The sequence below is a fragment of the Columba livia genome, unplaced genomic scaffold (genome assembly GCF_036013475.1).
Source record: "Columba livia isolate bColLiv1 breed racing homer unplaced genomic scaffold, bColLiv1.pat.W.v2 Scaffold_133, whole genome shotgun sequence".
NCBI lineage: Eukaryota > Metazoa > Chordata > Aves > Columbiformes > Columbidae > Columba > Columba livia.
The window spans coordinates 412,357-435,606 of NW_027043029.1; the positions used below are offsets into that span (position 1 = coordinate 412,357).

At 57.9% G+C, this 23,250-nt stretch overlaps 1 protein-coding gene and 2 long non-coding RNA genes across 3 annotated transcripts; 2 read left to right on the forward strand and 1 right to left on the reverse strand.

The window, feature by feature from the left end:
- Positions 1-4,784: 4,784 nt before the first annotated feature.
- LOC135577668 (uncharacterized) lies at positions 4,785-5,427 on the forward strand. Its single transcript, XR_010469338.1, has 2 exons — positions 4,785-4,928; positions 5,213-5,427. It is a non-coding gene; the product is annotated as an uncharacterized LOC135577668 (long non-coding RNA).
- A 997-nt stretch (positions 5,428-6,424) lies between these two features.
- LOC135577676 (uncharacterized) lies at positions 6,425-7,466 on the reverse strand. Its single transcript, XR_010469342.1, has 2 exons — positions 7,370-7,466; positions 6,425-6,914 (listed from the first exon to the last, which is right to left on the reverse strand). It is a non-coding gene; the product is annotated as an uncharacterized LOC135577676 (long non-coding RNA).
- A 13,309-nt stretch (positions 7,467-20,775) lies between these two features.
- On the forward strand, positions 20,776-22,674 carry LOC135577680 (uncharacterized). The gene is made up of 4 exons (XM_065047803.1): positions 20,776-20,885; positions 21,366-21,515; positions 21,712-21,866; positions 22,180-22,674. The coding sequence occupies exons 1-4, from the start codon at positions 20,781-20,783 to the stop codon at positions 22,418-22,420; spliced, it is 651 nt and encodes a 216-aa protein (XP_064903875.1). The 5' UTR covers positions 20,776-20,780; the 3' UTR covers positions 22,421-22,674.
- Positions 22,675-23,250: the final 576 nt, after the last annotated feature.

Genomic DNA, 23,250 nt, shown 5'->3' on the forward strand with positions numbered 1-23,250 from the left:
GCAGAAGGCGCACTCTGGCATGGCAGAGGACATGCGGGAGATGCAGGAGGCCATGCAGAAGGCGCATTCTGGAATGGCCCAGGACATCCAGGAGATGAAGGAGGCGCATGTCGGCCTGGCAGAGGACATGCATGCCCTGCAGGAGGCGCATTCCGGCCTGGCCGAGGACATCCAGGAGATCCAGGAGACGCTTGGCCTGGTGAGCATCCCCTGGTGCCCTGGGAGGGAGCTGGGTCCTCGTCCCTCCCCGCTCCTGCTGCCCTGTCACACTGTGCCCGTGCCCCACGGCCATCGGTGTCAGCAGCGTGAAGGGCAGCAGGAGGGAAGAGTGGGAAGGGTGTCCCAGGAGTTGCTAAGGCACTTTTGAACTAGAGAGCCCTCAAAACAGATCCAGGGGAGGGGAGGAGGGGAGATAAAGCTCTGCCCGTGCAATTCAGCCACGGCCCCCAGGCACAGCCCTGCCCGCCGTCCCTCTGTCTCCTGCCCCAGTTCATTTGGGGATACTCTTTAAATCCCGCTCCCACATCTGAACGGGTGTCCCTCTCCTCGCCCAGCTCCAGGGGAAGCCCCAGGACGCTGCCGGGCTGCGCAGGGACAGGAGGCGGCTGCGTCCCCCACTCCCTCGGGGACACCAGCCCTCCTGCCTCGGGGCACAGCCTGTGGGTTGGGGTGCTGGGCAGTGATGCTGCGGGTCCCATCCCTGGGTGTCCCATCCCCCCAGCTCCATGGCTGGGCTGACCCCGTGATCCCTTTGCATTTGGGCTCTCATGTTCAACACGAGTTTGGCCCTGTGAGATGGTGGTTTGGGGACAGGGACTGGGGACATGGCGGGGGGTTCTGGGGTCTGTCCTCACGGCTGCCCAGCTGCCAGTAAACGTGCTGCCCTTTGCCTCTTCTTCCCAGGAGGGCGGTGGGGGCCAGTCCGCCCCTGCTGAGCCCACCCAGGTGGCCATGGACAGCCAGGCCAGGAAGAGCTCAGCACTGGGGCCGAAGGGACGTGGGACACGGCCTGGGATGGAGACCGGCAAGGGGACTGCAGGGTCTGGCTCCCCAGGGATGCGAGCAGGGACACAGGGGGAACCAGCGACCCCTGTGAAGTTGTCAGGCGCTCCCTCTGATCACAAGAGGTCTATTGGTGCCGGCGCCACCACCCCGGGGATGCAGGCAGGATCCCGGGGCACCCAGGCCAGCACCTCGGGGCTGGAACCAGGATCACGGGGCACCCAGGCCAGGACCTGCCTGGGGACACAGCTAGGGGCCACTGATGCCCAGGCCAGCACCTCGGGGATGCAGCCAGGATCCCCTGGGACCCACACCAGCACCCCTGGGGTGCAGCCTGGGTCCTCCAGCTCCCAAGCCACCATCCCAGGGGATGCCCAAGAGCCGGCCAAGCCCTGGGGCTCCACCAGCACCTCCAGCTACGAGTCGGAGATGCGGGAGGTTCTCTCCCAGGTTGGGCAGCTCGGCCACCTCTGCACTGGTCTGAAAGAGCAGGTGGAGCAGCTTAAATCTACCAAAGCAGAACATGCGGATCTTGAGAACTTGCGCCGGCTCTTCCCGAAGGGAGGTGAGAGCACGGGAGGACTGGCGGGGGTTGTTTGGCGTGGGGTCACCCTGGGTCAGGGGCTCGTCATGCTCAGAGACCCCCTCACCGACAGCACATCCCCTTGCACCATGTCCCTCTAGGCCGGGAGAGCATCACCAGCATCCTGGCCGACCTCAGGTGCCAGGTGTCCTTCCTACAAGACATGGCCAGGGCCCTGCACGGGGAGGAGGAGAAGGTGAGCCGGCAGCAGTCCCCGAGGGGCTGCGGGGATGCCAGTTTGGGCAGGGAGGGGGCAGCCGAAGGGTCCCCGTGCCGGAATGACACAGGGGGCTGTGCCCTCACCGCCCCCACTGCCGTTCCCAGATCAGCAAGGTGGAGGATGCTCCCAGAAAGACGAGGGGGGCTGGAGCCGGCAGAAAAGCAGGCGGCAGCGGCCAGATGACCCGACAGCCGCGGTAAAAGGATGGGAGAGGGTTTCCTACCCCGCAGGGCTGCGAGGGATCCTGGGGTCTGGGAGCATCCCAGTTTGGGGGCCGAGGGACACCCCCATGAAGGCTAAGCCTGCCCCTGCCCCCATCTCGCTGGCCAGGCCCAAGGGACAGAAGGTCAAGGCAGAGCGGAAGGAGCTGGGGAAGCAGCCGGAGCCGACCCAGGCCGAGCTGGAGCAGTTTGCGGCCAAGTACGTGAATAAGTTGGTGATGGAGACAGCGCAGCAGCTGCAGGCAGAGGTGAGGCCCGGGGGCAGCGCTCCCAGCCCCCGCTGGCTCGGGGGGAGTCCTGGCGGGGTCCCGGCCACGTCCCCTGGCTGGATGGGGCCATGGAGCCTCCACGGCACCTGGGCTTGTGGGCGGCACCCAGCCCGGCTCAGAGCTGATTCCTCCTCCCCTGCCAGCAGGTGGACGAGCCGAGGGCGACGGTGCAGAGCGGGGGACACGAGCACGCAGGGTGCCACTTCTGCAGCCCGGACACCAGGGTGCTGCTGGGGAAGCTCCTCCAGCGCTGCGAGAAGCTCGAGGAGCAGGTGCAGTCCCTGGCCCAGAAGGCGGGCGGCAAGGTGGACAGTTATCCAAAGTGGAGGAGACAGGTAAGGAGATGCGGTGTAGGGGGCTTGAGCTGCCAGGACCCCCCAGGCATTTCTGCTTTGCTCTAACGTGGGGGAGCCCCTCGCTGCCCCCCTAATTGGCTTGTCGGAGTCAGCAGCACGGAAGGGAATTAAAGCCTTGGAGCAAATGTCCTGCTTGCACTGAGGGCCCGTGGCCATCAGCCAAAATACCCTGGGTCTGCCCCCGTGGGGCAGCCACCCCCTTGCTCAGCACCGCCTTGTCCTCTTAGTCCCTGCAGCAGGACGAGCAGCTCAAGTGCCTCCAGACCAGCATCGTGCAGCTCCAAAAAGGCTACGAGAAGTTGAGCTCGGACCTTGCAAACCTGCAGCAGGATCGCCAGCAGGAGCAGAATGACGTCAAGGTGGGTGGCTGTAACGCGCAGGCAGAGCCCAGGCTGGGACCCCAAGGGGTCTGTCCCCCTGCCACCCTGCTCGCAGCCCTGCACAGCTTCCCCATGCCTTTCCTGGAGGTTTCTGATGGGGTGGGGAGGCAGGGGGTGCTCGGCTGGCCGGGGGCAGCTCCGACCCTGCCGTGGCATCACGGGCTGCTGTCTGCCTTGGAAGGCTCTGTCCCAGGCCCTGGGGAGGCTGGAGAAGAAGCAAGCAGACAAGGAGGAGCTGCTGGTGCTGGGAATCGATGAGGTACGGGCTCAAGGGGCCCCGGTGCCAGTCAAGGGTGTCCCGGGCAGGGTGACAAACACCCCTTGTCCCTTGGGTGCCGGCTGGCAGAACCAGCCAGGGGGAGGGAGGATTTCTAGCCCGGCTGCAGGTCCCTTGCCAGGTCCCTCTGTGACCTCGAGTTCCTTCGGCTGGTGGGACCAACGCCACGGGGGTGATGGGGTGAACAGGACCACGTAGCCACTTCCCCTCTCCTGTTGTCTCTGCATCCTGTCCCCACCGCTCTCCTGCCTTTCCCTGTTGCTAGAAAGCAGACAAAGCCGCCCTGGCTGACAAAGTCAGTCGCAGCCAGCTTGAGGCGTGCGTGGAGCGGCTGACCAAGATGATGGAGGAGGTGACGAGCCGGGTGACGGGCCAGGAGAACGGCTGGCTCCAGTTCCAGAAAGAGCTGCAGAGACAGATGGACTGCAAGGTGAGGGCTCGTCCCCTCCACGCAGCACTGGCACCTTGGGGCCTGGCAGCCTAAGGCAGCATCCTTGCGAGGGTCCCCCCTCCCGGCTGTGCCCCCGGGGACCGCCATGTCCCATCCTGGGGTAGCTGGCTGAGGGTGTCACCCGTCCACAGCTGGACCGCCGGGAGCTGGGGGCGTTCCGGAAGCAGCAGGAGGAGCGGTGGAAGAGCCTCAGCGGGCAGCTCCAGGAGCAGGCGCTGCAGGCAGAGCGTGACAATGCCGCTGGGATTAGGAAGTGAGTGCCATGGGGACAGTGGCGGCTTTGGCAGTGCTGGCCCTGTTCCTGCTGGCTGTCCCGGCTCGTGCCGGTGTGGTACCTGGCGTGGGAGCCATGTGGGCAGCGCCCCTGGGGATGCTGAGCAAGCGGCTGTGCCTTGTGCTCCTGCCAGCTGCAGCTTCGCAGCGATAGAGGCGGCACAATGAGGGGCACGTGTGGGAGGAGCCCTCCTCAACCAGTCTTGGGGGGTGGGTGCAGAGGCTTTTTGTGGCTGGTGTGCAGGTGGGGCTGTGCCCCCCAGGAGCTCCCCAGCCCTTTTCTCCCCCCTCCAGGCAGCTGCTGCCCGGTTTCCATTGCCTGTCCTGTGACCGGCCCCTCCACATGCTGGCGCCTGGACCGTGAGTAACTGCCCCCCGAACAGGGAGCACCCCCCGACCCCTCCCTGGCGTCGAGTGACACATGGGGTGCCACCTGCCGGGCCCTGAGCACCCCCATGTCCTGTCCCACAGGGAGCGGACGGGCGAGTGCAGATACCCCACTGTTCCGCGGAGCTGCGGGGGCCCACACACCGTCACGCCCCCGCGCTTCCAGCCCCAACCGCCCAGCACCCCACGGCCGTCCCCATCCAGCGCCCGCCGCCCCAACAAGGTAGGGATGACAGAGGTGGGGAGGGGGATGCTGAGCCTGCGGGGGGATCTGTGCCTCGGTTTCCCCAGGGAGAGCTGGCTGGGGGAGGGTTGCTGGGGGATGCGGAACGGGGCCCCGTGTTTGGGTCACACGCTCTCCCCTTCCCAGAAGGACGCGATGCAGCTGTCGGGCCAGGACGGCACTGATGGGAAGCGGCAGGACGAGCAGCTCTCCATGATGGGGGGCTCTCAGCTGCCCACAACACCAACGGCCACCCCAGAGACCTCGACCTCGAGGAGCCAGAAAAGTATGGCCCTGTCAGGGCACCGGGGGGCAGAGGACACCCTGCTGTCTGGGGGGACGGGTCTGTGCCCACAGCTGGGCAGGGTTGGACGGGGGTCTGGGCTCTGGGCTGGGCTGTGGGGGCAGCACTGGCTGCTGGGGCAGCCGGTCCCTGTGGTGGAGCTGGAGGGAGCTGGGGGGACATGTGGGGTGGTGCTGGGCAGTGTGGGACAACAGCCTGTGTGCTTCAGGGTGGGGGCAGGACCCTGTTGGTGGGTGTCTGTGGCTGACCCTGCCCCTCGCCCCCAGGCACCGCCTCCCCGCTGCTGTTAGCCGTGCTGAAGCGCCGACCAGCCTCATCTCCCGGACGCCTCACCCAGGCACCGAAGCTGCTGCCGCCCATCCAGCCCCCCCGCAGCGAAACAACCCCCTGACAGCCGGGCAGGACGGGGGTCCCGGCCCCGGTCCCACCGCCCCGGGCGCTGAGCAGGCAGCGGCTGCAATAAATGGCGATGGGCAACCAAGCGCCGGTGTGGTCTGAGTGGGGGTCCCTGGGGCAGGATGGCAGAAAGCCCCCTGTGTTTGCTTTTCCAGGAGAAAAATAAGTGCTAAAAAGGTGCTTTGGGGGTGCCCAGGTGGATCCAGTGGTATCCAGGGTCCCCAGAGGGAGCACGGGGAGCAAACCAGTGGGCACCAGGGCAGAGCCAGCAGAGGCCCATCCTGCACCCCGGCTGGGGCTGAGGTGTCCATGGGCTTCAGAAGCACCCCCTGGGACTAACTGGGGGGACGGGGTGAGGGGGGAACCAGGGGGCTGTGCAAGAAGCCAGGCTGGCTGTCGGCAGCCGGAGGAGGGGAGCGCTTTGCTCTGGGTCGGGGGATCCAGAACTGGGGGGACGCAGCAGCTTCGTGCCCCGCCCCGGGGTGCCCACAGCCGCCGTGTCGCAGCGCTTTGCAGTGGCAGGAAAGCACCGGGCAGCTCGAGTTGATGGGCGCTCAGTTTCCCCAGCCAGGCGATGCCGGCGGTGCCAGCCCAGCCACGCAAGGCCCTACAAGAGACAAGGGCTGTTCATACAGCCAAGCAAAAGTGTGGCCCGTGGGCAGGGGAGCTGCCAGCCCTGCCTGCCCTGCCTGCACAGGCAGGAGGAAAGCCCCTGAGCAAACCTCCTGCATCCCAAAACCGGGGATGCTCAGCCCAGCAGAGCTGGCACTCTGCACTCTCCAACTGAAGCGGAGCAGCTGAGACCGGGGAGTGGACCAGACATGTCCCTGATGGAGCCACGTGCCAGGGGGTTCCCACCAGCCCCCCAAGGGGCAGATGCGCACGGAAAGTTACTCATGCATATGTGCACGGGAGGAAAATACACCCGCGATTCGGCGAGGGTCAATTTATACGCGCTCAAATGGAGCGCGGAAAGTTCTACGTGCATATGTGCACGGAAAGTATAAATATACTCGCAATCCTGCGAGAAGTTTTACTTACACCCGTGGCGGTGTCAGCATTCAGGACACAGAACCACGGGCGTAGTTATATGCGGTGCTTTATTTCAGCGCTGGGAAACCAGGGGCTCGCACCCAAAGCTGGTTCCGACCACTGATTCAAACTTCACCATTCTATACAATTTGGTTACATACATATTCATTGAAGTTACAACGTGTATATTGCATATTCATTAGGTTACACAATTATTTCACAATATCAGTTGCAACACCTTGGAACTACTCTAAGCATGCGCAGTGTCCTCTGGTGGTCGTTCAGGGGTCGTTCCTGACAGCGCAGGAAAAGCGTTAGTCTGAGAACCCGCTTTGTGATGGTTCTCCCGCAGGTTGCTCTACCTTCAGTCACTGACAAAGAGCAGGACAAGGACAGAATTGGAGTCACAGAGCTGCTACTCACCATGCTCAACTTCTTCTTCTGGGGCCCACAGGCAGTCAGCACCTTGCTGCTTGTGTTCACTTTCAGGACATCTCCACTCGTCGTGCCAAGATGAAAATCACCATCATCGTCTGTCATCTATAAGAAAGCATAAAGAAAAAGAGATCACGGTCTGGATCCTGAGACCCGTGTCCCACGCCTGACACTGGGCTGCATCAACAGCTTTAGTTCAGTGGATTGCCAAGAGTTCACCTGGGGGAACCCAGCCAATGTTTCTGTTCCATCACACGCACAGATCCAGAACACTGCTGAACGCCAGACACTTTCTAACCAAATCTAGATCATATTTGGAAGCATAAAAATACGGGTGCCGGAGCCCGTGACCGTAAGACGTGCTGCTTCTCTTGAGGAGCATCCAGAACACTCTTTCCCAGAGGCCGTGGGAGATCAACTGCCATGGCCAATGCTGAGGAACTTCACTGCCGTCACGCGCTTGGGACCAACATTTCCAGCATTATTAGAGAAACTCGTGGTTTTTCTCTAGTCTGTACAGAGTTTCTTAGTTTAGCAAAGTCATCTTGGCTGAAACGTACCTGAACACACACGCTGATTCCTCTCAGTTGCCCCGCGTAGCATTCAGATGGATGGATTGTTTTAGTTGCTGTATCGAGTTCCCACACTCGAATGGTGAAACTATAAGAACAAACAGAGTGGGATCAAATCCACAGATGCAGAAACCTCCACGTTTTTTCAGTGCTACAAGAAGTAAAAAGCCTTCACAAGGCTCCGTTATTCTGATCTCTCAATACGGAGAAAAAGAACAATATCAGAGAAGTCTCTTATGGAAACTTTTTCCAGGGAAATCAAAAATCTTAAGGCTTCAGCAAAAACATATGTGAGGACACTTTCAACTCTTTTCTAGTGCAATTTAATTGACGATGTCAGAGACGATGTCATATCTTTAAGCAGAGTCACCCTTACATTTACCAAAGTGCTAAAATTGCAAAGGCGAGCACTCATAAGTGCGAGTGCAGCCAAGAGCATCCAAAGCCGTCCCTGATGTACAGGGAGGTGCAGGCCCTCAACGCGTTTAAACGTCAGCCTGGATATATGGGCGCTGCCGCAAATCCTTGCAAAACGCGACGTTTTGTACAACTTTTGTTACAAGCCAGTGACCAACTGTACATCACATCTGGTGAGGACAGGAGATCATCCAACGACCGGCAAGACATCCTTGTTTCGACATTAATTAGCCATTGTTCAGGGGCACTCATTGACTGCTTTTCTTGTGTAAACACTGGCAACTCAATATGTTAAACACCGCACGGGGAATGCTGAGTACAAAATCCTGCTATCAGGAGCAGAAGTGACGCACGTGGGCCCCTGTGTGCTGCTCTGAAAACATATTGTTACATGGAGAACAAGCAGAAATGCCTTAAAGCTACAACCTGACGGGTATTCATGAGTCCATTCAGAGTAAAAAGAAACAACACAAGCACACAGTTGCTTAAGTTTCCTTGTAGTTAAACAAAGACTCTTTGTCAAAGGAAATAGGGCCAGGGGTTCTCTCGCTCTGCTCGTTCCTCTCAACAAACCCTTACTTTCCAGCAGTGACAAACACCTCGTCCCTGCAGCTGGAGAACATGACGACGTTGGCATTGCCGGCGCTGCGCGGCGAGGCCGGGCTCCCGCACACAGCCTCTCTCTTACTGACGTCCCACACCATCACCCTGCAGGAGAAGAAAGCCTTGAAACAGCTTCGCTTTTTGACATTGCTTGGAAGTCAATTACTAAAAAACAAAAGCAAGACAAAGCCTATTGTCCTGCAGTCTGTTCCTACCAGGACACACAACAGAAGTAACTTTGTAGAGATTCTACCCAAGAAAAAACTTGTCACCAAAGTGTGGAATTGCAGTTTACATCCCCTGCTCCTGAAGCAAGGCTACGTGGATTTATCAGATTCCTTCTGCGGAGCACGACTCACATCATACAGAATCACAGAACAGCTTGGGTTGGAGGGACCTTCCCAGCTCCCCAGTGCCCCCCTGCCATGAGCAGGGACATCTTCAGCAGCTCAGGGTGCTCAGAGCCCCGTCCAGCCTGGCCTGGGATGTCTCCAGGGATGGTTCAGCCACCACCTCTCTGGCCAACCCGGGACAGGCTCTCACCACCCTCCCTGGAAAAACGTCTCAGGCCGCCCATAGAATCTGATTCTTGTCAAAAATCTTGTGCCAAGAAGCGGAAATCCTTACCTGCCGTCGTCCTGGCCTCCCAGGGACACAAGATAAATGCCTCTGGGCGAGAACGAGAGTCCCTCGACTTTGCCCTCGTGCAGCGAGAGCCGAGCAAGTAACTCCTGCTTTGGGAAATCCCAGAGGATGACGTCTGCCTGCGGGGCAAAGCAGAAGGGGGGGATGGCAGAGCATGAGCTGTAACTCGCAGGATCAGGGAGAACAACGTTCTCTGGCAGGAAAGTTGTTCGAAGGAGCCCAGCCCAAGCTTCTCTGCAGCCCTGGGCACCCCTGACACAAAGAGGCTTCAGACTGGGTGCTGTAAGAAGCATTATTCCAGCTGAGCACTTGAGTAGCTCTGCTTCATTTCAGCACCTACATTTACCCTGAGACACTGAGTATTTGACTTAGGTTTTAAAATACTGAAAGCACTAAAACCTGATCCCTTCCAAGTGTCTTGAGGTCTTTCAAATAGGCAAAAATAAAACGAAAAGAACTTCAGAGGTCTGAAAATGCAGGTAGGTACCTGTCAAGGGCTTTTGAAAGTCCTAAGCAGCTCTGGAACTCAGGTCTCACTTGAAATAAACCAGCATTTATTAATTAATGTCTAATGAGATTTTGGCTGCCACACACCCACAACACTTTGGATAAAAAGGACTGGAACTAAAAATCCCTCAATCCTAGGGAAACTGCTTCATGTTTTACAAAAACATAAAGGCACATCCAGCAATGGAGTAACTACAATTTCCCATTCCCTTCAACATCTTCCCATTGCAGATATTTATTTTCCAACCAAAGAAAAAATAAACGAAAGGTGTTCCCACCACTGGCAAGCCAACTCCAATTTCTCTGGTCAATACTAAGCGGTTAAAATCAGAGCATTACCCACCTTGAGTCCAATGCAGGTGACTTGTCCTGAAGCGACGTACATCCCATCCCTGGACACGACAGCGCAGGACACGTTATCGGCGTGGCCATGCAAGAAACTCTGTTTCTTAGTGTCCAGGTGCTGAATCAGCACCGTACAGCCCAGGGGGTACAGGATGTGCTCCCTGTCGGGGTGGCAGATGAGGCCACAGGGAACATGTCCTGCAAGAGAAACGGGTGAAAGATCCGCTGGCTGCCAACAGTTCAGGGGCTGCAGAAACCACTGGCTCCCCACGGTTTACCTCACAAGGCGAGGGGGGGGAAGGAAAAGAACCTTCCAGTTCTCCCCAGAGCTGTTCAGCAGAACAACCCCGTGTCGAACAGCACGGTCACCCTTGTAATAAGTGATGGCCAAAATGGTTAATGTTGAACAAATCGAGTAGGATTCGATTATATTATGCGTATTGTTGTAAGCAGTAACTGCGCTTGTGCAAGTTTGATTATGTTTTGTAGAACCTTGTAGTAGTAGTTAAGCCAATGCCTGGACTGCCTGGATGGTGCCACAGATAACAGGACTCCCGGATGGTGCCACAGATGACAGGACTCCCGGATGGTGCCACAGATGACAAAGTTCCAGAGACGGAAATTCCCAGCGTGTGAACGAGCGTATAACATATATAAGCACACACGAAAAGTTGAGTGGTGTGCCTGTTGGCGGAACTGAGCTTCCCCCGGTCACCCAGCGCTGTTTTGCCTAATTACCGCTTGCTAAATAAAATCGATTGATTGACTCAGAATCGATTCATTGGCTCTTATTTATAACAAATGTGATCTGTGTGTGGCGCAGGAGCTTCCCGTCCACTTGCTCCTCCATTCAGTCAGGTGCTGCAAGAGAGGGACAGAGAAAGAAACAGTTAGGACCGGATTAACAACCTCGTCATCCCTGTCCCCAAACCTGCAGGCGTCCTAGGAGGCCTGATCTAAGTTTGGCTCTTCTCCCTCTCTTTGCTGGAATCCTTCACTGCACAAATTTCTGTCATGAACACTCTCTGAACCAACCTGATGTGTTCATAGTTCCCAGCCCAGCGTCCATTCCTCAAGGTACCTCAGCATTTCCCTTTGAAACCACACCTGAGTGCCATCCCGTCCTGAGCTACCTCAGCATTGCCCACTGCAGCCTCCCCGACGCCATCTCCTCCCTGAGCTCCCTCAACCTTTCCCGCCAAAGCCTCCCCGATGTCACCCCTCCCTGAGCTCCCTCAGCCTTTCCCGCCAAAGCCTCCCCGATGTCACCCCTCCCTGAGCTCCCTCAGCCTTTCCCGCCAAAGCCTCCCCGATGTCACCCCTCCCTGAGCTCCCTCAGCCTTTCCCCCCAAAGCCTCCCCGATGTCACCCCTCCCTGAGGTCCCTCAGCCTTTCCCGCCAAAGCCTCCCCGATGTCACCCCCTCCCTGAGCTCCCTCAGCCTTTCCCGCCAAAGCCTCCCCGATGTCACCCCCTCCCTGAGCTCCCTCAGCCTTTCCCGCCAAAGCCTCCCCGATGTCACCCCTCCCTGAGCTCCCTCAGCCTTTCCCGCCAAAGCCTCCCCGATGTCACCCCCTCCCTGAGCTCCCTCAGCCTTTCCCGCCCAAGCTCCTTCCGCGCCGTCCCGCCCTCAGGCTCCTCCGCCGCTCCCGCCGCTCCCCCCGTTCCCGGCCCCTCCCCGCGGCAGCGCCGCCCCCGCCCCTCGCGCCCCCTGGCGCCCCCACGGCGGCCCCGGCCCCGCCTGCGCCGCTCCCGACCCGGCGCTGGCCCCTCCCGCTCGCTTTCCTCCCTCTGCCCTGCGGCACCACGGGCTCCCCCCCCCCGCCCCACGGCCCCGCCCGAGCCCCGCGCAGCGCTCAGCCCGGGGCTCCCTTCCCTCACAGCCGCCCGCGTGTTTCCCCCTCGCTCCTTTCCCGGCCCGGCCCGGGGCCGCGCTCTTGCGGCTGGCTGCCCCTCGCCTTCCTCCTGCCGAACCCAGCCCGTCCCTCCCCCTCCAGCCTCCCCCCTCAGCCGGGACCGGGGCGGCCCCGTCCAGTCTCCCCGCTGTCCGCCCGCCCCTCGCTCACCGCCGGCCCCGCCGCTCCTCGCGCGCTGCTCCCGCCGCCGCACCGGCGGCACGCGCCCCTCGGCCCGCGCGCTTCTGCAGCGTGGCCCCGCCCATCCCGCGCAGGAGCCAATCCCGTCCGCGCCCGCCACCGGGCCCCGCCCCCCCTCCCGGCCCGGAGCCTCCGGCGGCCTCAGAGCGCCGCTGTCCGCCCGCAGCGCGGCCCCGGCCCCGGCGGGTCAGCGGCAGCGGGGCCGGGAGCGCTCGGGCTGCGCCCGCCCGGGACGGCCCGGGACCGAGGGCTCCGCCGCTGCAGCCCGTTTCGTGCCGTTTGCACCCCGGCTTACACGGCTGCAGCCTTCCTGCTGCTGCAGCTCACACATCTTTCTTCCTTCTAACCGCACAGCAGGTCACACTCACAAACGTTCCGTGCTCGTTGGCATAAGAACATCTGCAGAAGAATCTACAAACGTTACACAGATATACCACCGACCACAGCTTTCTGAGCTTTCAGGTTAAAGTTCCTGCAGATACCCATGTTTCAATCAAACAGACACCACCAGCAGAGCTGCTGCCTCTGCCGTCTTTGCTCAGAAAGCAGTGACAACACCAGAAAACACATTGGCAGCCGGTGCTTTGAGCAGTGAAGGTGGGATCTACAAAAGTCTGATTAAACCAAACAGTCTGAGGTCTTTATCAAGGTGCACATCTGCCAGGAATGCTGAAATGCAAGAGTTTACTCCTGCACTATTCCACAATGGATCAGCCGCTTCATATCAAAAATCATCTCAAAGTTCCAAACCGGTACATTAAAAAGCTGTCACTAGGTATTAAAAGACCACTGCAAGATCTTATTGCTTTTTGAATTAAATCACAATTTTTCAATAAACCAAAAGCCAAACAGTTTCTGCAGTCTGTTGCTCATCCTCCTGTTCATTCATTAGCACTGCAGCAATCAGTTGTTATACGACGTGTCAACAGAGGCGATTGAAAAACCCCAAACAAAACTTATTGAAGCCCACGGACCCCCCGCCCTCCCTGCCCCCCTCACCCTGAGCCCCACGATCAGCACCTGGTGCGGGAGAGGAGCAGAACTCGACAGACAGAGCCAGAAATGCGACTGCGGGGAGAAGGAAACACCAAGGCAGTTACAGCTTCCTTAACGTTCCAAATCTGATGTCTTTCAAACCAAAGCTTGCGAGCAGTGGAGGAAAAAGCTGAGACAACTCAATGTGAGTGACAGAGCATAGTTGACTTTATTGGTCCAGGGTACACATATTTATACAGATAACCTAGATAAAGCATCTTATATACAGCATAAAGCATCCCGTATACAGCTTACTAGATACAGCATCCCAGATACAGCATCCTAGATACAGCATCCTAGATACAGCATCCCAGATATAGCAACCTAGATACAGCATCCCAGATACAGGATCCCCGATACAGAATCCCAGATACAGCATCCTCCTAGATACAGGATCCTAGATACAGCATCCCAGATACAGGATCCCTGATACAGAATCCCAGATACAGCATCCTAGATACAGGATCCCAGATACAGCATCCCAGATACAGCATCCTAGATACAGCATCCTAGATACAGCATCCCAGATACAGGATCCCAGATATAGTATCCTAGATACAGCATCCAGATAGAGCATCCCAGATACAGGATCCCCGATACAGAATCCCAGATACAGCATCCTAGATACAGGATCCTAGATACAGCATTCCAGATACAACATCCTAGACACAGCATCCTAGACGCAGTGTCCTAGATACAGCATACCATATACAAAATCCCCGATAGAGCATCCTAGATACAGCATTCCAGATACAGCATCCCCGATAAAGCATCCTAGATGCAGCATCCCAGATACAGGATCCTAAACTGAGCAACCCAGATACACCATATCCGATACAGCATCCTAGACACAGTATCCTAGATACAGCATCACAGATGCAACATCCTAGATACAGCATCCCAGATACAGCATCCCAGATACAGCATCCTAGATACAGCGTCCCAGATACCGCATCCCGGATACAGCATGCCGGACACTGCATCCAAGATACAGCATCCTAGATCCAGCATTCCAGATACAGCATCCCGGATAGAGCATCCCGGATACAACATCCTATATACAGTATCTTAAATACAGCATCTTAGATACAGAATCCTAGAAACAGCATCCCAGATACAGCACCCCAGATACAGCATCCTAGATACAGCATCCCAGATACAGGTTCCCAGATATAGTATCCTAGATATGGCATCCAAGATACAGCATCCCAGATACAGCATCCTAGAGAGCATCCCAGATACAACATCCCAGATACAGCATCCTGGATACAGCATCAGAGATGCAACATCCTAGATACAGCATTCTGGATACAGCATCCCAGATACAGCATCCTAGATACAGCATCCTAGATACAGGATCCCTGATGCAGAATCCCAGACACAGCATCCTAGATACAGGATCCTAGATACGGCATTCCAGATACAGCATCCTAGATACAGGATCCTAGATACAGCATCCTAGATACAGCATCCCAGATACAGCATTCCAGATACAGCATCCTAGTCACAGCATCCTAGATATAGCATCACAGATACAACATCCTAGATACAGCATCCCAGATACAGGATCCCCAATACAGCATCCCAGATACAGCATCCTAAACACAGCAACCCAGATACACCATATCCGATACAGCATCCTAGACACAGCACCACAGATGCAACATCCTAGATACAGCATCCTAGATACAGCATCCCAGATACAGCATTCTAGATACAGCATCACAGATACAGCATCCTAGATACAGCGTTCCAGATACAGCATCCCAGATACAGCATTCTAGATACAGCATCCCAGATACAGCATCCCGGATACAGCATGCTGGATACAGCATCCAAGATACAGCATCCTAGATCCAGCATTCCAGATACAGCATCCCGGATAGAGCATCCCGATTACAGTATCCTATATACAGCATCTTAAATACAGCATCCTAGATACAGAATCCTAGAAACAGCGTCCCAGATACAGCATCCCAGATACAGCATCCCAGATACAGCATCCCAGATACAGGTTCCCCGATACAGAATCCCAGATACATCATCCCAGATACAGCATCCCAGGTACACCCTCCTAGATATATCATCCAAAATACACCATCCTTGATACAACGTCCTGGGCCAGGATAAGAACGTCTGCACCACGACAGGTCAAAGCCCCCGCGGGGCAGCAGGAAGGAAGCTGCTGATCGAGGCCGTCGCCTTGGCACTTCTGTCAGTGCTCACGGGCCAGAGAGGAAAAGGCGACTCATTTCTTCTTGTCCTTGCAGAACGAGCTCCCTGGGGTTGTGAATTACATCAGGCTGCAAGTGCTGAGCAACTGGGGCCACCCGGACTACACCTGCCTGTGTCAGTTCAGGGTGCACGGTGATCCGCCCAGAGATGGGGGAGACGTTCCTGTTTCTTCTGTCAATAAATTCCATTAATATTCACCCAGTCGAGTTCCCGTCTGCTTTGCCTGTGATGCTGCCTGGTCCTCCCTGAGCTCACTGGAGCTCCCCAGCCTTCTCTCAACCACCAGCTTACGGGAGACTTCAGGAGCACACAGCAAGATTGTCCTTGTTAGGGAAAATGGAAAACTCAGTCACAAATCTGCAGAAAGCCTGACATGCACACACTTGCTGCGACACAGGAACATCAGCAAGGCCCTGCCCAGACACCAGGGATGAAATTAATGGACCATTTTCTTGTGCAGGGATAAATTAAGGATCGACTGAATGGAACCATCTGTTGTTACCTGTTTTCACAAGAGGCACATGCTGCTTCAGCTTCCATCTTTCAGTCTGTTGCCAATGAGAAAATGGAAGTGTGTTTTTTTGTAAGAAGGAAGCCTTAATTGGAAAGTTGATTCATGGACTTATTTGCCTCTCTGGGCACATATCGATTTAATAGCTCAGGAAACGTTACAGAGTGATGAGCAAAGCAATCCCAGGACACTTAAGAGATCACATACCCACACCAGTCTGTCCTTCCTTTTCACCTGAATTCCCCAAGCCCCAAGGCCACAGAGACCCATAGAGATCCATAGGGACCCATAGGGACTCATAGAGACCAATGGAGACCATAGAGACCCATAGAGACCCATAGAGACCTTAGAGACCATAGAGACCATAGAGACCATAGAGACCCATAGAGACCCATAGAGACCATAGAGACCCATAGAGACCATAGAGACCCATAGAGACCTTAGAGACCATAGAGACCATAGAGACCATGGAGAGCATAGAGACCCATAGAGACCATAGAGACCATAGATACCATAGAGACCCATAGAGACCTTAGAGACCATAGAGACCATAGAGACCATAGAGACCCATAGAGACCATAGAGACCCATAGAGACCCATAGAGACCATAGAGACCCATAGAGACCCATAGAGACCCATAGAGACCCATAGAGGCCACAGGGCAGTTGTGCGCTCGGGCCACACCAGGGAGGAGAGAGCAGGACCAGCGCTTGGCACCCAGGGCTGGGAACAGCGATTTGTGCTCTGAGCTGGGGCTTAGTCCATGTGCAAGCCCAGCACGGGTCCAGATACCAAACTGAGGGTGTCGGTTCATCCCTGGTGCCACACACACGGCACCTTCTTCCATCGCCTCCTCCGATGAGCTGTTTTGCAGCCCCTTTCAGCTCAGCCCAGCTCAGACAGCTGCACTCTGGCTCAGGGCTGCCTGGGGCTGGTGACCCTCGGGGCAGCAGCAGGAACCGCTCTGACCCTGGTTGTGGGGCTGTCCCTGGGCTGAGCCCTCGGGCCCGGGGCTGCTGAACTGGGCCATGGTGGGGCCCAGGGGTGCTGGGGTCGACAGGTCCCCATGGCCTGTCTGTGCTGGGAGACACCTGCTCCTGCAGCACCCCTGGTCCTGATCCCGAACCTGGTCCATCCTCACCCAGAAGTACACTTTAGTTTGGGGTTTTTTTTGTTAAAACTGAAGTTAATTCAGGTAGAGGCAGAGCCTATTTAGGAGTTTTGGTAGTTTGGGGACAGAGGCCAGTGTGGGGCTGGGACCCTTGGGGGTGAGGGCTCTTTCTGCCCCGTGCCCTTGGCCTGGCGCTCACAGCTGGGAAGGGACTGTCCAAACTCCTGCCGGGAGGAGCCAGATGTGGCCACCCCCGGCACAGCCTCAGGGTCTGCTGCCAACCTGCCCTCAGATCATCTCTGCCCAGCTGGACATGGCCCAGGAGTCACTGCCAGTGCTGCTGTTCTCCATGGGGCAGCGTGGTGCTCAGCAGGCACAGCCAGAGCTGCTCCTGTGCCTTATCTTGTAAGCGATCAGTGTAGTTTGTAGTTGCTTTTGGTAGATATGAGCAGAACTTCACAGCTTAAAATTGTAGCAAATCCAGCTTACAAGTAACACGAAGCAAAGAGTATATTAAAAATCATACCACCTTAAGTCCCTAAAGAATTGATTATATTTAGTGTGCATCTACTTAAGGTAAATGATTAATATGAAACTTAAATTGATCTCATCCACTGACCTGTGAGTAGTAAAACCATTGCCATACAGCTCACTTATTTAGCAGGGAGAGCTCACAGTGGCTCATCCACGCTGTCGTATTTATGGAATGAAGTGATAGACTCGTAGTCACATTGCACACGGTAAGAAAAGTGTCTGAGACTTGTGTGCCCACAAGTTCCCGGCGTTCATCTGCTCTTCTGCTTCCCTGTGGGTCTCCTGGCAGGAGTTCTTGGCCTGGGTACGGCTCAGGCCCTTCCCTCCTCCAGAGCCTGGACCCAAGTGCTGTGGGTTTGGCTGGGGGTGACTGGGGGATCGAGTGCATCTGCCACCCCTGGCAGCCCAGAGAGAACTGAGCCAGACAACGGGACTCCTTTCCGCAACATCCTCAGAGATGGATGCTCCTGGAGCAAGGAGATGGCACTGAGTGTGTCTGTGACATCCCCACCATGCACCAGCCGCTGGGGAAATGGAGCGGTGCAGCAGGCTGTTCAAGACTGTGCTCAGAGCAATGGGTGCTGGAGATTTTAGAAACGGATTGAAACTTGAATCAGACAGGTGCCCAGGGCTGAGCTGGTCTGAGCCTCCCAAGGGGACCTCCTGACCCTCCCCACCCAGGCACAGGGTCACAGTGGGGCCCTTTGTGACCTCACTTGGTGACACCCACTGCCCCGCATGTGATCGGTGCAGCTGCGGGCCCAGCCCACACTGTCCGACAGGACGGTGACGGGACAGGGTGCGAGCACGGAGCTGGCGAGAGCCCCGAGCGTAGCCCACGTCTGTCAGAGAACCAGAGAACCTTCTTGGTTGGAAGCGACCCTTACGATCATCGAGTCCAACCACAGCCCAGCTCTAGCTGCCCCCGGCAGACTTGGAGCAAGGAGCTCCTGAGCTCACGTCTTTCCCCGACGAGGAGCACACGGGCGCATTGCACACCCTTCACCGCTGCCTCCGGCAGAGCTGCAAGACCGAGGCATTTTGACAAAGCGTCCGCCTTCCCCATTTTTCGTCCTTCCCTTTGTCTGAAAAATGGCAGGAAGACCCCCCATCCGCCCTAGGCTGGCCTGGCAGGAGAGACCCCCCAGCCGCCCCAGGGTGGCCTGGCAGGAGGAGGTTGGGGCTCCCCAGGAGGTCACATCTCCACCGCAGCCCAACCAGGTGGATGTGGCACAGCCACCACAGATCGGTGAGTGAGGGGCCTTGGTTGTTGGGCAGGGTGGGGCCCAGCGATCGCTCCCCGCTCGACACCAGGGTCGACACCAGGTTCCCCACACGCTGGCAGGGGGTTCCATGGGTGGTGATTATGCTGCCTGAAGCCCAGGGCTGCTCGGAGCTGGGAGCCGGCCCCAGCACAGCCTCTGCGGGCAGAGGGGACCCAGCTCCTGCTGCAGGGCACGGGCAGCGAGAGGCAGCTGGGCGGGCAGGAGGCAGCCGTGCTGCGGGACGGGGACCTTTCCTGCCCGTCTGAAGCGAGTTCCTCACCCACTGCACTGGGCGCTTTCCCTGTCCTGCCTGGCTCCAGCATCGCAGCCCGTCTGCCGGTCACCCTGCAGCCCTGACACGCACGGGGAGATTGTGCCGGGGCAGCAGGCACTGGGATGGACATGGGGCAGAGCTCCTTCTGCTCTGTCCTGCCTGCAAACCCTCTCTGCAGCCCTCCCTGCTCTCCTCCTTTATTAGATGCTGGCTGGTTACCTGTCTACCAATTTGAAAGGAGACGCGTGGACTCCATCGTGTCCTTTGTCAGCAGCCCAGAAAAGGTAACCATGGCCGTTTGGAAGGCGGCTGAGCCGGTGTCTGCTGACAGGGGCTCTGCTGCGGGTGCTGGAGGGTGCTGGCTGGGCAGAGCTGCCTCTCCCAGGGCGCTCATTGGCACTGCACCCCCATGCTGTGGTGCCGCTGGCTGTGTGTCCCCATCTCACACTCCCTGTTTGTCTCTCTGTCCCCTGGCTGCCAGGAGGAGAGCCAGAAGATTCCGTTTCTTCAGAACATTTGTGACCTGTGCTACAACAGCAAGCGCCACGGCCCTCCACAGGGCCTAGATCTCTTCTGCCAGAGATATGGTCTGGCAGAGAATATCAAGGTGAGGGGATACGTGGCGCCTCTGGGGAAGGGGGCGATGCCCCCGGCACCCTGTGAGGACAGCGCTGGGCAGGGCCAGGGGCTGGTGGCGCTGGGTGCTGGCAGCTGCAGGTCCCATCCCGGCTGTGCTCTGCAGGTGCTGCTGGAAGAGGAGCCCAGAAACAAACTGCGCACGGCGGTGCGGTGGAACGCCATGCTTGCCATTGCCGAACTGAGGTACCTGCCCATCCCTCCCGGGGACCCTGCACGAGATCTCGAGGCCCTGCTCCAAATACCAAAGTGTGACTGGCTCCTCTCTCTTTGCAGTGCAGTGGAGAGGGCGCTGGAGGGCAAGGAGGCAAGCCTCCTCCAAGCCTGCTTCTCTAGTGTCTTCTTGCTTCCTCCAGAAGAGAAAATGCAGGATATGGGCCGCTATCTCTTCTTAAAAGTAAGTGCTTGGTGAACTGCAGGACCCAACAGTCCCTCTGGCTGCTCCCTGTTCACCCCATGCTGATATATAACCAGAAAGACAAGGCAGGGCTGGTCTCAGCTCTGCTTTCACACCCTCATGCCTTCATCTGCTGACAGTTGGCCTGGCCACATCCAGTGCCAATTGCTGCTCTGCCCGTAGCAGATTATTTGCCCCTGAGTCTCTCCCAGACACAGAAAATCAGCACAGGAGTTGCCTCTTGGCACTGAGAGTTCATATCAGTCCCCCGTGTGTGAAACAGATGGCAGGAAACACGGCCAAAACTCGTTGTCTCCTTGCAGACCATGGAAGCCATGGACAACATGCTGCAGGCATTGGTGCTCGGCTCTTCAGCCTCCAGAGTCAGCGAGCTGCTCCAGAATATCTTCCAGGTCTGGCGTGTGCAAAGAGTGGGCTTCACAAGGGCTGTTCTTCACCCTGGGGGATGGGGTGTCCCCTCTGGAGTGGACAGTCCTACCCGGTGCTGTGCAGAGAGCGCTGCCGGGAGGGTGCCCACCTCCCCGGGGAACCAGGGGCTGCCCGCCAGGCTCTTCTGCAGCACAGTGGCCGCAGAGGGTGACATCTGCCTCCCTGCCTGGCCACAGGGCGGGCCCAGGGCATTTGTTCCAAGCCTGCCAGGGGCCTGAGGGTCAGAACCCCACTACAGGCTTTGCTTAAGAACAGAGTCCAGCCCAGGAGTGGAGCGGTGCTACTTCTGCTGGAGTGCTGGCTGCTCCCAGGGCTCACCAGCAGCTTCTCTCTTCCCAGATGCTCTTGACCTTCACCACCTCTGAGAGAGAATGTGTGCAGGAGAGGGCTGTGGGGAGGATTGAGAAGATGAGCTCTGCGCTATTCAGACATCCCACACTGGCGGTAAGGAGCCAGGCACCCTCCAGCCAGGCCGTCTCCCCATCCCTGCACCCCAGAGCAGCCTGCAGCTGCCCCATGCGGGGCTGCTGCCCAGGCAGCTGCTTTGGGAGCTGTGGCCGGCACGGGCCTGCAAAGCCCTGACTACCCACAGAGCCAGCCCTGGACACACGCTTGGGTTCTGGGCTTTGGCACCAGTGTCCCAGCAGCAGCCCCAGTCCTCCTGGCCACCAGCAAGCCCTGGTTCACGGCAGGGCCAGCACCCTGTGCCCATGAGTCCGACCCTCCTCCCTCATTCCGGGGCCTCTGTTCTCATCCTCCCCGTGCAGTCACTGCCGCCCCTGCTGCCAGCTTTGCTGCGGGCTCTGCCACCAGCGCTGTCGGGTGTCTCTGCAGGGCTGCTGGCACTGCCTGCCTAAGCAGCAGCATCAGGGCTCTCGGTGTGATTTGGCTTCACTTCCTTCTTTTCTTTCCTTCCTCCTGTAGTCCTGTGCGAGATACCTCAGAACTTCTGAAAGGACAGACATCGTCCTTGTGTTCATCGAGGCCATGAGAGACTCCAGCACCTTTGACAAGAAGCGGGCAACAGACTTGCTGGACATGGTCATGGAATTCCCTGACTTCTGGCTGGCGGATGTAAGTGGCCAGTGGCTGGATTGCCCTGCCAGGCTTCAGCCCTGTCAGGACTTGTTCCTTCCTCCATCCCTACCCCCCAACCCCTGGTGTCTCAGGAATCTGAAGCCACATGAAGGTGGCAGAGAGGAATGGGAAGGACAGCTGAGGAAGTGGCTGCACTCAGTGACAGCGCCATCCTCACCTGTATCTCCTCCAGCTGCCAAAGATCATGAGATGCATCCACAAAAACCTGGACAGCATCAACACAGCACCAGCTCGGCAGAGCGTGGCGTCCCTGCTTCTGCTCATGGCTGACAGGAGACCTGGGAAGGTGCTCACAACGCTGCTGAGGATCGCTCCACCAGGAGACAGGTACTGGCCCCAAAAGCCACGAGGGCTTGTTCACTGTGGGGAGAGGGGCACAGAGCCAAGGAATCCTGCAGGACACCCCCGAGGAGCAGGACCCTCCATCCCACCACATTTTCCAGCGCTGGGGGTCAGCCAGGCCCGCAGCAGCCACAGCTGAGCAAGCCAGCCCAGAGCCCCCCACTGCGCTCCTGCCAGCCCCACGGGAGCAGCAGCTCAGCCTCTGCTGCTGCCCAGGGCATCCCAAGCGTCCTGCAGCGCGGAGCCGGACACGCTGCTGTGGCCCAGGCTGCCCTGCTGACAGAGCGCTCTCTCGCAGGACTGCCCTGGACATGTGGGACATGATGATCTCCACACCCCGGCCTCTGAAGAAGATCTTAAGAAACCTGCGCAAAAGACTCCTGGTCATAGACTCCATGTTGCCCGAAGGCATCATCAGTGGGTCAGAAAGTCCTGACATGGTGAGCGGGGCGGTGTCAAGCGAGCCATGTTGGCAGGTGGGGCTGGGGCATTGGGTGAGGTGCTGGCTTGGCCTTGGCTGGGGGTCAGGCAGTGGGTGAGAGCTCCACACGCCCTCCCTGCCGTGCTGGGGCCTGATGGCTGCCTGGGGAGCTTTCCAGGCACGGAGTCTCTCCAAGACATCTGCCCATGGGGGCCTGTGGGAAAAGGGGACGGCTGAGCAGGACACAGGGAGTCATTGCTTTTCAACCCTCCCTGCCCTGGCCCTGCTCTCCTGTATCTCCGTGGCTGTGCCCATGGCCACCACCTGCCAGGAGGCTGCCACAGAGATTCCTGTGCCACCACCTGCCATGAAGCTGGACAGGAGGCTGGTACTCAGTGACTGGCTTTTTTGCCAGGGTGGTCTTTGATCCTTTCACAAAAATGAAACTGTTGTTCATACAGGCAAGAAAAATACAGTCCCTCCTGCCACAAGTTGTGGGGTTGCTCGACTACAGCAACACAGAAGTGAAAAGGAGAGTCCTGACATTCTTCCGCAGCGTGATGGGACACCTGAAGAGCGAAGAGGCCAGACCCACTGTCGAGCAGCTGGAGGAAAAGCTCCTGCCCCTCTTTGATGATGTAAGGCTGATGACGGAGACTGAGCCCTGGGGGTGGGCAGCCTGCAGTGACAGCTGCCCTTCAGCCCAGCCCCGTGGACAGCACTGGGAGCAGGCTCTGCTCCCCTGGGCTCTCGTGGGATGGCTTCTGGGCTTCTGCACAGCCTGACCCTGGAGCATCTCCCCTCACGTCAGCCCCGATACTGCCCCTGCTCACCACGGGCAGAGAGCTGCTGGGATTGAAGTCCGGCTTTCCTCCTTCCTCCCAGGAGTCCAGCCAGCTGCGAGAGCTCTCCATCTGCCTGTTCAGAGAGCGGGTGCAGTCAGTGATG